The sequence below is a fragment of the Scylla paramamosain genome, chromosome 3 (assembly GCF_035594125.1).
Source record: "Scylla paramamosain isolate STU-SP2022 chromosome 3, ASM3559412v1, whole genome shotgun sequence".
Lineage (NCBI taxonomy): Eukaryota > Metazoa > Arthropoda > Malacostraca > Decapoda > Portunidae > Scylla > Scylla paramamosain.
This window is the reverse complement of record NC_087153.1, coordinates 14,552,501-14,567,500: the sequence shown is the minus strand read 5'-3', so window position 1 is coordinate 14,567,500 and position 15,000 is coordinate 14,552,501. Positions and strand designations below refer to the sequence as shown.

At 41.3% G+C, this 15,000-nt stretch overlaps 1 protein-coding gene across 14 annotated transcripts in view; it reads left to right on the top strand.

The window, feature by feature from the left end:
* The first annotated feature begins 3,910 nt into the window (after positions 1 to 3,910).
* The window catches only part of LOC135091014 (proclotting enzyme-like), a 25,354-nt gene continuing 14,264 nt past the window's right edge, over positions 3,911 to 15,000 (top strand). For 6 of the 14 annotated variants that reach the window (XM_063988419.1, XM_063988391.1, XM_063988383.1 and 3 more), the window contains exon 1: positions 3,911 to 4,071. Coding sequence is in view for 7 of the 14 variants with exons in the window: in XM_063988316.1 (XP_063844386.1) it covers positions 4,167 to 4,168 (2 nt within the window). In the remaining 7 variants the exon portion in view is untranslated. Of the gene's footprint in view, positions 4,169 to 15,000 lie in introns of all 14 variants that reach the window. The other 8 variants (XM_063988349.1, XM_063988306.1, XM_063988374.1 and 5 more) reach the window with 5 other exon arrangements.

The following is a 15,000-nucleotide window of genomic DNA, read 5'->3' as shown; positions in this document are numbered from 1 at the left end:
AAGCAGTGAACCATGCGGGACACAGCAAGTCAGGGGCAGCAGAGACGGCAAGGACTCTTTCCACCCTCACACCTCGCTACTTATCAGGCCCGGCGAGGAGTGAGACTGCAAGAGAGCCTTCCCTCCCTCTCTCCCTCCCTCCTTGCCTCCCTTCCTCGACTTGTTAGGTCCAGGGTTTCATACAGTTTGCTTCCTCCTCTCTCGATAAACTTCCACTAGCTTATGTATGTATGTATGTATGTATGTATGTATGTATGTATGTATGTATGTATGTATGTTAACGATTAAACACTAAGTCATATGCAGTAGTTAATGAAATACCAGACTACAGCACCGCACAACTTGCAAACTACAGCAAACAACTTCGACAGCTATTAAACAGACATTATCTTACCTAGTGTGTGTGTGTGTGTGTGTGTGTGTGTGTTAATCCTATTTCATCGTAAGTCCATCATATATTGTGGATATTTGTAGCTAACAGTCTTTTTTTGTTGTTGATTCCATGAACCGTTGTGTGATCTTGTTACCGTGTTATTTCTATTATCTTTAGCATTTTTTCGACTCGGTTCTCTTGATCCGTTGCTTGAGGCGTTACCTGGTCAGGTGTGCCAGTCTCGTCCATTCTTGTTATTTATCAGATCATGCAGTAATATCCCGTCGCTTCTCTTTTCCTACTTTTTCCTCGTTTGAAAGGATTTAACATATTCAGACGTCCTTCGTAAAGTGATTTACTCTCAGACTTAACACACATTTAAATGTTTCTGTCTGACTCTGCATTATATTTCACTTTTATTTTGTATATGCATTCATAAAAAGCAGCAGCGTAACTCACTGATGACCTTGTAAATAATGTGAGTATTTTCCTAATATCTTCGTTGATATATTCAAATGTGACCCTCATGTGGCCACGCGCATGCAGTACAGTCTTCTTATGATGCATGCTGTGAGGTAATAATACTGAAGGAATGGGTACTCCAAACCTATTCTTTTTCCAAGTCGTTCCTTCCAACTTTATTCCCGGTCATTTTACTATACAGTTTCTCTCCACTGAATTTTATTTTTTGTATTTCTTGTAACGTTTTGTAACTTTATCGGAGCTCCTTAGAGGACTCGTCAGGTCCTCTAAGGATTCAAGTCACGTCTCTTAGCATCAACGTCCTGGATGACGCATTGCTTTAAGAGGAAACACTGCTACTGGTAAATTTTCCCGTGTTTGTCAGTGGTGATGGATACATTCCTCAGGAGTTTATCTGTTGATGAGGGAAGACAAGGAAGTAGAAAGTTACCTAAGACGGAAAGTTCGTGGTGGAATTCCGTATGTTTTCTTCACAAACCGGTCTGCATTAACTCTGACTACTAATGGATCTCCATTAATTACATATGCAAAGACACCCAATATATATATATATATATATATATATATATATATATATATATATATATATATATATATATATATATATATATATATATATATATATATATATATATATATATATATATATATACTTATTTATTTATTTATTTATATAATAACTTTTTATTGAGAGAGAATAAAGCCACGGGCACCAAACTTTTTTTTCTTCTTTTTCTTCTTATTTGCTTTCAAAGATCCTTCAGAACAATACGGTGAATTCACACCAGACAATTGTATTACGTCTGAGTAGAGTTTAAGTACCACAATCCCGCCAGTACTAAGCCTGCACCAAACCAAGTTCTAACAGTGTATCATAAGGTGCGAGCTTTAGAGGAAGTCATAAGATGCGAGGCGTGACACATCATGATCCTCGCTCTCACCTGGAAGACACCCAGATGATATGTACTAAGTGATAGCGGAGATAACACAACGCAGTTCACTGAAAAAAAAAAATATTATATATATATATATATATATATATATATATATATATATATATATATATATATATATATATATATATATATATATATATATATATATATATATATATATATATATATATATGAATAAATAAAAATCCACGCCTTTCCGACTCAGTACAGCAATCACTGAGCACCACTTTTTTCTGTCACGATTACAAGTCTGCCATGTGAACACAACTCGTTTACAAACCAATCACTCGGGTTCCACTGGTTTGCATGGCGGGTGGAACCAAGGGCGTACCAGCCTGGCGATGCGTCACAGACTGCATACCAGTGACGTTATTTACGACTGGAAAACCCACCGACTACCTCATCATTAGCGCTGACTTCCTAACACTCCGTCGCGCCATGTCCGCTTGTCACTGTAAATCTTCGTTCGCAACCGTAATGAAATCTCTGAACTCAGCGCTAAGATTGTAATATTTATGGGCATTTTTTTTTTTTTTTTGACAACATAAATGAAGAGTGAGTTTATTACAAAGAATCATACGGGAGAGTCCCACAGAAGCCTGCCACAGTGCACTTCCATACTGCGTCATCTCTTTCACGAAACATAAAACACATTACTGCATTAACATTCATTATCACACACCAGTGAACATTAATAGCAGAAGATAACAGCTTTTCTCCCTCCCTTTATACTGCATTTAACTTTTCCCTAATGTTGCACCTAATGTAGTGACATCAAGCAGTCTAGTAAACACCGTAGGATCTATTGCTGTGTGGAATCTCACGCAATCCTTCAATGAAATAATGAATAGGTGCTTTATACTGTGCAGAGATCCACCACACCTTCCTGGCGGCACCATCTCAAGGTATTTAGGTGAAGCCAGACCGACCAAATTTCCCCGATAGCTGGAGGGAAGCACCGGTTCTTTTAGAGGTACTGTTATAATGAACAGCACGTATACGCCCGTCGGGCAATCGTTAGAAAGTATAATCCTCCTCCTTGGCTGCTGCGTCGCCTGGTGTTCACTCGGCCCACTGCATAAAAGCCCGTGGGTTCGCTGTACTGTGATAAGGTCAGTCTGAGATTTTTCTTTTTTTCATAACACCTTACTGTTTATTTTCAATATATGTTACTACTACTCCACATACACACACACACACACACACACACACACACACACGTGCAATGCAGTGGTTAGCGCGCTCGGCTTGCAGCAACGAAGTTCTGGGTTCAGGCCTCGAGAGGGATGGGCAAGCCTCTTAGTATGTGTCCGCTGTTCACTTAGCACCAAGTAAGCCGAGGGGATGTGACCTCACTGTCCCGTTGTGTGCTGCGTGAGTGTTATCAGTCTGAGCTCTTTCCGTAGGGAAACAGCTGTCTCGAGACCAGCAGACGACCGTGGTGAATAACACACACACACACACACACAGAGAGAGAGAGAGAGAGAGAGAGAGAGAGAGAGTTGTGTGGACCCGAGTATCGCCTTTCTGAGAGAACTTGCTTGGTGGGTTAAGGTCGACATCAGCGGTGAATGGTTTTGCCGCGGCGTGGACCAGTGGCCTTGAATTAAGCTGTTTTGTTCGGGGTTTGTTTTGTGTTCACCGTCGTCATGGTGATCATTGTGATACAAGTAAGACAGAGCGATTAATAACAAAAATAATGATCATAATATAAAAAAAAAACTTTCATCTTTGTTTTGTCTACCTGATGTCGTTGAGAGAGAGAGAGAGAGAGAGAGAGAGAGAGAGAGAGAGAGAGAGAGAGAGAGAGAGTATGCTAAGTTACATACAATCTCACTGCCTTGACCGGGAGAGGACACCTGGGAATTCTGTAGATAATCTCTGAAAATCCACAGGTGCATCCTTCGCCGGACGTGGTGCGGTTGCCAACTGCCTCGATATCTCGATACTGCACCACCCGCACGAACTGGGAATTTAGCGTGGCAAGAAACAAGAACCAGAGTAAGATATATCACTGGAAGTACCAAAAGATGATCTGAAGCCTCGAGACATAACGAGAAACTGTGTCGAAAACTATGACAGTTGTATTCGGCAGAAAACAGTGGAAATAGCGGCGTCTGGAATATAAGGGAGAGTTACCAAGACGTCCTGGAAGTCGCCTCAACCTCTCACTGCTAGGAGAGGGTCGACCACTGATAGAATAGGAGTGAGTGGCCCCAGATACACGTGTTTGTTGCCTGATCTGCACGACGACTAGAGGTATGTTGCTTCACTGTTAGCACCACTGCGGTGCCACAAGGGCGAGGACTTCCGTGATACTGAAAAGATGTTCTGCTTTAACAGGTCGCATTGCAATGTATGTTATTTCTACGTATTCTGTGTCTGTTCATCAGTGGTTATATGCACGGAGCAACAGTGTGAGTGAGAAGTGTGACAGGCAAACTGAAATTAAGGTTACTGAAGAATGAAAGTTGTTAGAAGCTACGTACAGTACATTGGATATGAAAATGTTTTATACTTTGCCGCTCGCCAAGGTTCGTGAGACAGCGTTCATTAGCAAAATAAAGGTTCATGTCGAAAATGTTTATCTACGCGCACCCTGCCCTGCCCCTCCTGGCCGGCCATCACAGAGGTACCGCGGGCCGACGCCACTCACCTGGGCACCTCGCGACACGCCCTTCGAAGCACCTGGCAATTACAGTGCGCGGTGCTCACACTTTAGACAATGGAGTGATCGAAGAAAACCTGAAGAAAAGTGGATTTGCAGACGCAGCTGGATATGAAGTATTGCTGATAATTTCGAAATTTCTCCCAGCTTGACGTGCGGGTCTGAAGCTCAGGCCACGGGACCACCCGGGCTGTATCCTTTCTCCCACCTTGCGGAGGACTTGTACAGTGATTGGGGCCCTGATAAAGACGTGCCGCAGGGTAGAAGTGTGGAACTCGTGAAACTTAGGAGCTGTGTGTGTGTGTGTGTGTGTGTGTGTGTGTTTGTTTTTGTTTATTTGTTTTTTGTCAGTTTTTGTTTGTTTGACTGCTTTTGTTTATTTGTTTGTCGGTTGTGTGTGTGTGTGTGTGTGTGTGTGTGTGTGTGTGTGTGTTTGTTCCTCTGTATGTTTGATAGTTTTTGTTTATTTGTTTGTTTGTCAGTTTTTGTTTGTTTGACTGCTTGTGTTTATTTGTTTGTCAGTTGGTTTTGTGTGTGTGTGTGTGTGTGTGTGTGTGTGTGTGTGTGTGTGTGTGTGAATGTGTGTGCTTCTATGTTTGTTCGTCTGTATGTTTGTTTTTCGTTGTTTCTGTTTGTCTGTTTTTGTTTGTTAGTTAGTTAGTGAGTGTGTGTGTGTGTGTGTGTGTGTGTGTGTGTGTGTGTGTGTGTGTGTTTTAGGATGTTAGGAGTGCTCCAGCATCACACACGGGAAAGGAGTGCCCGTAACCTCGGTGAAACAAGCCGCCAAGGGATGCAGTGAAGATGCTGTCGTAGTAAAGAACTGTAGACATGAACCCACTCAATCTCTCCATATCCATCTGCATCTTGTGTGTATGACGATTTTTCCTATACAGACTCCCCGTTGGCAATGACATCTATATTGAATCCTTACATTCTCTGCTTACGTACTCTGTCCTCTCTCCGTTTTTTCTCTATTTCTACTCCTCTATTCTTTCCTCATATTCTCCCTATCATACTCATATACACTCTTTTCTGTCATTGTTTCCACTTCAGCCTCTGACTTAAACATTCTGCATTTAATTCTCCACTCGCAAACACTTCACTTTGTATTTCTTCACCTTTACTTGACCAGTCACTATGTCTGTTACGTGTGTACTCCACTTTCAATACTTTCACTGTTCATTCTTCACACGCTGCGTAGGTACAGGCGACTTCTCAGATTAACTCGTTTCTACTGCTTGCACCCTTGACCTGTCTCTCGTCTCTCATTTCACTCCCAAGTCTCGCTTTTATGTGACTGCTGACATAATTATTCCATCAAGTAACTCATTTTTTTCCCTTGTGTTATGTTCTTATCTTTATCGTACGTGCTAGAAATCTAACAATCAAGCTTCCGTGTAGTGTTCCTTCTCTCATCTCAACTTCTTTTCTGCCACCTTTGCGCGGGATTGAACCAAGATACTTAATTTTATGTATATTTCCATTTTCTCCATTCATTTTAATTAATACAAAATTCTTGGGCATTCAGTTTTCATTCTATATATATATATATAGAGAGAGAGAGAGAAACAAAAAAAAAAAAAAACTGACTGACAGAAACAAAGAGGGAGAGACAGAGATAGAGACAGAAACAGAGAGACGGAGATAGACAGAGAGAGAAAGGGAGAGAGATAAGTAGAGGCAGAGATAGAGACGGGGACAGGAAGGAGTTGTTTTCATGAGGGCCATGGGATGTCGCCGGGTGAGGCATTGCATAACTCTGATAACACGCCTATTATAAGGTGCCGAAGTAAACAGTGTGATGTAACAATGTCATAGAATGCTGGGGCTTCGGAGTACACAACGTTAAGTTTGTGAACCACCCAGGACATACCTACAACTGTCGTTTCACCTGACCTCCGTCCTCCTAACAAGTTTCAGTCCTGCTCAACCCGCCCTGGTAGAGGCTTTGTCTGTGCTCCCCGGCCCGTCTTGCATCCTCTTGCGCCCTCTGTATATCTCTTATGTAAGTCAAGGTACCGCACGCTCGTAGCATAATTAAGATCATTCTCCTCGTCTTGTCTCTAGCAGCTCTGTGGCCGAGGGATGTTCTGGGCAGGTGTGGTTGAGGTTGGAAGGATCTGCTCATATTAAAACGATACAATGATGTGGTTTTACCAGTGGCAGGTTTCGTAAGTTGATTATTATTATTTTTTTTCGTGGATGACTAATTGTTGATAGCATATGTTTATTTATTTATTTTGCATAATAAATAAACATCCCGCAACTCGCCACAACCATACATGAGCAACACTAAAGCATAAAATTACTTTGATAATAACATCAAAAGAATGATGTTCAAATTATTACAGGCATTATTCTTTACATTAAATGAAATGGTTATCTACATTTGTTTTGACCTAATGGTGTTGACCGCTGATGAAATTGACAAACAAAACACTTTCTGATGAAGGTTACGTAAACACTCCTGTACTTTTCGGTGCTTCGAACAAGTGTTGGCTTTGTCTGGAATTCACATGAAATTAAAATTAAAGAGGAAGTGAGGTTAATGAAATTTATTGAAACTGGCGACTATAATAAAGGAATTAAGAAATCTATTCCCAAATATAAAATGCCTATATTGTCCATACTATAAAACACGCGGCAAATCGTATTATTTTTATCAAGAATCGTTCCTATTTGAGAATCATTTTACTGAGATTCATTAAGACGATAAGGCAAAAACATTTCGTTATTCAGACTGACTGACCATATGGAAGAGACCATCTGGAATGATGACAGCGGTGTGTAGGACTGAACCACGCCGGGCAAGGATTGGGGCACGAGCAGGGGTAGCACTGGGAGACTTGTTCGGGAGATGATGGGGACTGTAGGGGTGTCAGGGGTGTCTTGGGTTAGGATGCTGCGAGACGACAAAAAATAAATAAATTAATTAATTAAATAAATAAGGGAAGCTTTAAGAAGCCATCTGGTCTACACGTGGCAGTCCCTGTATCCTATTTCCACCTATCATCCTCATATAGCTGCACCTTGTGAGTTCGATAACCACGAGTTCAGAGGAATTTATATGATCCTTATTGCAGTTACTTTGGTGGTGATGATTGTGGAAACGAAGAGTGGTTCTTTCGGTAGTGAATCTTATGCTAAGTTATTTCGCTGTGATGCAGTGGTTACGGAATGGTGATGGTGGTGGTCTTATTGTAGGTATTTTGCTGATGATGAGACTGAGCGGTGATGGTGGTTGTGGTTATGTGTTCATATTTGCCTCTGTGTGAAGTGTCGTGCATGAAATTACAGACGAATGGGAGACACAAGAAAGGGAAAGCCTTGCATCGACAAACGAGAACCAGATAGGGCAGGCATGCCCATCAGTACGACTACCATTAAGATCTTAACTCGTGGAGAGGTATGTGATTCGCAGCGTGAAAAACAAGATGACATTTTTTTCGCATATGATGAAATAAAAAGTATTTGATTTGTACATGATAGCATATGATTCCAAGAGTAAAAAAAAAATAAATAAAATACATAGAAATAAATATTTCTGATGAACTCCCTTCCGATATATAACAATTAATTAATTCATTAGAACATAAAGATAAGGGAAGTTGTATATGGTTCGTAGTGTAAAAAGCAAAATACCTCCAAAATACCTCAGTAAATCTAACGAGCAAGTGTGCCCCGGTGTGCATTCAGACAACTGTCCCCTCCCACCAAAAGCACGCGCACCTCTGCATGGACAGGAGTGAACAGGAGACGAGCAAATTGTGAATCAGCGAGCGTCATGAAGCACCAGATGTGTTTACAGATAGCGCCTCAGCTCTTCTCTTAGTTCACTGACTGCTGAAGATGATTGGAGGCGCTGACAACACAACACGCACGTCAGACTGTTTGGGGGTCTAGTAATCTAGTGTTTGTACTGCTCTCCTTCCCTCCTTACCTACCTACCTACACACACACACACACACACACACACACCTTCCCCATTTCGTGCACACGATAATACACAGTTCTCAAGCTTTCATGTGTTGTGACCCTCTCAGTTCATGTCCTCCCCGTGTCACCGCCTGACTTGGACTGTTAACGAAGTAAGCATCACACCAGCGTGGATTACTTGCTTAATATAACAGCACAAACTACCACTAAGAAATTAGGATTAACGTGGAGTCATCATGAAATGTATTCCTTTAAATGACATTTGAAATTTACAACACGAATACTAATGCTGTAATAGTGATTACTCAATGCTTGTCGTTTGTATGCACGCAATTATTGTGATATACATTATGCTTACAGTATTGGACAAATTATTAGCGAGGCTTCTCGTAATGGCAATGGCGGAACGCGGAGGAAGCAACCTGCAATACCTAAAAGCACAGGTGTTGTGAGTGCGGCAGAGCGGGAATCCAACTCTCTGGGGATTCCCGGGACAACGTTGACGAAAGAGGAAGAGTTAGTATTCGCACGCCACATACTGTGCGAACCGCCGCGCATATCTAGCCGCTGCCGGACTCAGACTTCTTGGAAGCCGTGCACTGCGGTGTTTCCTGTGAGTCAATGGCGGCCTTGGTGCTGTTTTCACCACTCACTTTCACCGACTGACCTGTCACTGGTGGCCTTGGTGGTGGCACTGGTCTGGCGAGGTGGGATGCGCGGCGAGGGAACGTCACCAACCTTGCCCCTGGCCTTCGGAGAGTGACAATATGCACCAGACCACTTGATATTCTGCTGTTATGTTAAAGATGTAAAAAACATTATTTATAATCTTGATTGAAGAATTGCAAAAACTGTAAACTGTAAAAACGGGTGCACTTCAGTACCATTACAAACGCACTCAATATTTTATATATAAAACTACCCACGTACCTCTACCACTCTATGCGTGGAGTCCTCGCACACTCCAGGAGGGTGGCGGCGAGGTCAGACCACTGCTACAGATTTTATGAATCGGTCATTATAGGTTTTCGTACAGATACTTACTGAATGTAATAAAACGGTTACAGAAATATTGCCCGTTATCAAATCATATAGAATTGTGTACTAATTTTTCTTTCGAGAAACTGCAGTGCACCTCCAGTTCATGCTTGTAATCCCTGGAACAGATCGGGCCTCGTCACGTGCTGCAGCCCTGCACTGCACTCACGCCTTCAGTATTACGTCCAAGAGGATACAGTACAAGGTGTCCCGTAAGGAAAGTCACATTCTCAGAAATGGGAAATATTCTATGGTCAAATAGTTTTAACGCCATGGTTTAGAAGTTACATGATATTCCAATTTCATTCCATTTGACCATAGAATATTCTAGATTTAGAATGACTTAGTATTTTATTTTCTGATCTGAGAATATGTGACTCTCCTCCCCGGACACCCTTTTTTTGCCTGATTTTTGTTTCCTATTTTGCAAGTTCCTATTATTGTTTCTTTTCTTGTATTGTAGACTCTGTTGCAACTTTGTGTGTGAGGAAAAACCTGAACAACCTTTCTCAAGGTGAGGGTGAGGGGTACCTTACTGCCTGAGTTCCACGTGGTTTCGTAATACGTCCATTGCTATTCGTCCTGAGATAATTATTCTGATTTAAGGATGAAAAGCGACACAGACAAACTTATGAGCATATAATATATGCTCATATCCTAACTAGTATAATATTATTATACTAGTTAGGATGTGTTGATTAAGTTGAATAATGATGCTGAAGTGTTACCTGACAAAATCGATAGAATATATTATAATTCAGAGAAATTTTAGGACCATTATAAGCATGTTGTAGATTCGTTGAGAGATTACAGGAAGGGATTACAGTGAATTAAGAGCTGAGCAGAGGAACATCTGAGGAGATTTTTATTTTCAACATATGAGGGTTGATTCCGATGCGACTAAATTGATATATTGCAATAGGCAAGAAAGTTTAATCCTATTGCTGCTGCTGCGGGCATCCTTTATATTAACACTCACCCAAAAAAAAAGAAAAAAAATAACTTGCATGGACAAACAAATAAGGTCTTTTTTCATATTCTAAACTACAGAATCACCTAATAAGCTGTATTGCAAAATAAGTGTCTGAGAATTATGTAACATTGTAAAGATGCACAAGAGTAATGTAAAAAAAAAAAAAGGAAAGAAAGTCGCAGCAGTGTGTTAAGTGCAGATTCGATGTAAGAGACAAGTAGAAGTAGGTTAACAACAACACAAGAGCATAAAAAATAAAGGAAACCACAAGGAGTCATCAGGTCCATAAGTGGCAATCCCTGTAAAAAATAAATAAATAAATAAATAAAAAAACTTACCTGTAGGATAGTGTTACATAGACCAAGCTGGGCAGACAGGCAGGCAGGCAGACAGGCAGGAATGTAATAGACAGTTGCCAGAGTTCCTTGGGTGTGTACATGCATGACTTGAATGACTTGTTCGATGACTTGTAAATGTACAGGTTCTAACTTACTCATGTTTTACGGTTGGCCTTGTGGATATCTAATGAAGTAATAGTAGTAGTAGTAGTAGGAGGAGGAGTGAGAAGAGGAAAAGTTGTAGTAATTGTTGTTGTTGTTGCTGCTGCTGTTGTTATTATTACTGTAATTCGTTAATAATTTGATGATTCATGACCTCTGAGCTTTCTAGATGTAGCATATATATTTTTTTTCTGATTCCGTTGTGTGTGTGTGTGTGTGTGTGTGTAGGTAGCGAGGGGTCAGAACGAAGTTGAATGAGTGATAGTGTAAAAGTCTAAGTGATGAGAGAGGCGCCCTGGTGATGCAAAAGTGGTGGTGGTTCTGGTGGTGGTGGTGATCAGGCGACACCAAGGCGTGAAAGTGGAGCGAGGATACTTACTCTTTTACACTTGACCTTTATAAAGACTCGTCGCCTGCAGGAGGATAGTAAATAATCCACTCTTGAACGTATCTGTAGGAGGATCGCTTCTCTAACTTTTAACCATTTCTCAATATCCGCTTGTAGTCCTTGTGGGGCCTAAACTTTCCACTTGTTTTCCTGCTTTTGTTTACCTCGTGAAGTCAACCAAAGGCAAATGAAAAAATACCGTGTGAATTAAGTCTCGTCAGTATTCGTATTGGACTAGAAAGTAGCTTTAAGAATAATTTAGTTAGAAAGAGTAAGGAAAAGAAACGTATGTGATCGAGGTGTAGGAGAGGGCGGGGCAGCATAGTGGTGAGGGAGAAGCCAGCAGCAGTAAAGGAGCCAAAAGATGAATGGGGATAAGGATGGAAGTAGGAAGCCAGGAAATTAAGGAACCAAAAGAGCAGGAAGTGTGGGAGAAATTGGAAAGGCATTAAGGTGAGACCGTGAGCGTCGGAAAGGGTTCGACAAGGAGACGAGTTGGCTGAGTAGACTGGAAGGCTGAGATAAGGAGGAGGCTGAGGACGGAAAAGGAGGTATTGAGGCGGGGAAAGCGACGAGGCGAGGGAACATAATAAGAATCAAGGACAAGCAGTTAACACACACGTATAACATTATGATGTCAGCTGCTGAACTGCACAACTCTCTCATTCAAATCTTCTGTAATGTAGGAATGTGACGGGGAAATCTGAAGCATCATTCGCTTCCACTTCCTCCAGCGCACTGCCAACATAAAGTGGGAACATGTGATGCAAGTCTGGTAATATCACAGGACAGTGAAAATGAAAATTTCTGTGAAACCCACCTGTGTAGCGTATTAAGTGATAAATAGATAAAGGTAAAACGTAGATAAACGAGTGAATAGATATATGAATTAGTAAATATGAAAGGATACACATGGAGCGGGACTTATGTATGTATGCAAATGTATGTATATGTGCATGTATGTATGTATTAAAGATGAGGCGTGATTGGCCATTGTGCTTGTATGGAGTGGCAAACTGGCCGCGGACATGACAAGGAGGATGATAATCACGCTGCTGCGAGGGAGGAGGGAATTGTGTGGTGAGCGAGAAGCGGAAATGTCAGCCCTGAGGAGAGACTAGGCAATAATGGATGGGGCGATGAACAGAACACTCAGCAACGGGAGCGGAACGCCTCATGCGGGAATTGAAGTGCCTGTAGGGAATGTACCTTGAGGAGAGGAGCAATAATCATAATTGTTGACAAAACGAGAAACGTGTGTTTTACAGTTATAGGGACAAATGAACGATAAATACTGTCATGTCACTTCTACGGTGCAATATGTTAATCAAATGAGTTTTTAATCACTCGTAGCACAAGCAGTGTGTTGTACTGAATAATGTTTAAATTTCTGCTTAAATTTTAGGACATAGCGTTGTTTTCGTCGTTGCATTAATCTCACATTTGAAACAAAGTGGGCATGTAAGAATATGATTTCTTTTTTATATTATATTTCCCACTGAAAGTAGGTTGAAAATCCTCAGCAGTATCATTTGGTTCTTGGTGTTGGAATGAGCATCGTGGCGTGACAAGTGTGATGGGGGTAGGGGAGGTGCAGCCTCAACCCTTTGGCCTGCTGGGATGCAAGGCTGTGACTCAGGGAATAAAGGAAGGCAAGTGATAATATCTTTAGTTATGTCATGTGTTTATTTTATTACAATCTTACGTTAGAATATCAGTGAATACAGTTTTCTGCTACCACCATCACCCTCCCTCGTTTGCTGGCGGCGACAGGTGCGGCACAAACTTTACTGAAAGACCTCGTGTAATGACAAAGGCGGTGACTGTCGAGGAATTTCTTAGAACTCGCAGCTTACACGGTATATACTAATGAGCATGTAAAAGTTTTGCAGTAACTCAGCAGAATTCGATGAAAGTTTGGATCAAAGCGAATGCAACGCCGCGCAGGCAACACCAACACTTCCTTCCTGGTGACCTTCGTGCTACACCTACGGCGGGAGGCGCTGAGGTGTGGGGACCCGACCCTGCAGGTGTGCGTGACGATGGATCGCATCTACTTTTTGGCTGCTCCATTTTTTTTTTTTCTTTTTTTGGGGTTTTTGCTACAAATGGAATCATATCATCTTAACCCTATCTTCCTTCTCCACTTTCTCGATTTTTTTAAAAATTTTTTGGGGGTGGATTTTTGCTACTAGTGAAACCAGATCCTCCTCATCTTATCCCATCTTCCTCCTCCACTTTTTTTTTATTGTTTTATTTTATTTTATTTTATTCTTTTTTTTTATGGATTTTTGCTGGAGGTGGAATCAAATCCTTCCTCTTACTATCCCTACCTTACCCTTGCACGTCTTCCTTCATATCCTTCCTATTCACCAACGTTCTCTTTCTCCTCTTTCTCCTCCTCTTCCTCCTCCTCTTCCTTTCTTTCTTCCTTCACCATTACTCGTCCTCTCTAGAACCCTCCTCGCCTCTTCCTTTCCTTCGCTTCTCTTTCTCCTCTTTTCCTTTATTTCCTTCCTTCAACATTACTCGTCCCTTCTATAAGTCCCCTTTCCTCCCTCTCTCCTCTTTATCAGTCGCGTCCATTCCCTGTCTCTCCTGCCCATTATTTTCCTCCCTTCCCTCTACGACCGTCCCTCCCATTGCCTCCTTCCTTTGTCTTTTCTTCCACCTCTTCTCCTCTCTATCACCTTCATCCACTTCCTTCATTTTGCCTTCCTCTTCTTTATTCTTGTGTTTCTTTATCTAGTTATTCTTTCGCTGTCTTGGTCTATTGTTCTCATTCTTTCTTCTTTTATTTTTCCTTTTTTTTTTCAATGGTCAGCTTTTCAAGGCCGTCTGACACAGGTTTTCGTGGTTGATGTTCCACTTGTACAGGACTTTACGTAATCTGGTGACTGTGGTTCTCTATCGCCTCACTTTTTTTCGTTTTTTTTTTCTCCCTTGACAACTTTATGGTTCTGCTTTTCCTGTACCTTTTTTTTTTTTTCTTGTTCTCCGTTGTTGATTTTTTTTTTTTTATTGTTTTGATTCTCACGTCGTAAGTTTTTGTTTTCTTCTTTTCTTATTTTAGTCCTTGACAACAAACTAATGGATCGATTTTTTAAATTTATTTATTTATTTTTTTTACTTCAGTCTGGTTCTCATTTGGTAAATTTTTCTCTTTCTTTTCTTTCTTCATTATTCTTTTTTTTTTTTTGCTCACGACAACAAACGTATGGATCGATTCTTTCTTGTATCTTTTTCCCTCTCTCCCTTTTTAAAATTCTTTTCTACACATTTTTGTCTGCCCCTCTCTCTCTCTCTCTCTCTCTCTCTCTCTCTCTCTCTCTCTCTCTCTCTCTCTCTCTCTCTCTCTCTCTCTCTCTCTCTCTCCAATTTTCACATTTATTCTTGCTACACATCAGCATCGCGTCTCACATTTTCTCCCTCACTCCTTCCTGTCGTATTATTTATCACACTCATAGCTTTCCATTTTGTCTTCTTTGTCAGCACTTTTTAAACCATTTCCTTACGTTACGACTTGTAATCTTCCTCCTCCTCCTCCTCCTCCTCCAATGTACAACCCGTGCGTACCGATGCAAGAAGAGAAGCCTTTTATGAAATCAGGATGACGTAAATTTTAGCGCTCGGATGCCCGCAGCCTTCTCCGCTTGACGGCCTGTGGTTCCTCCCTCACTTGCGC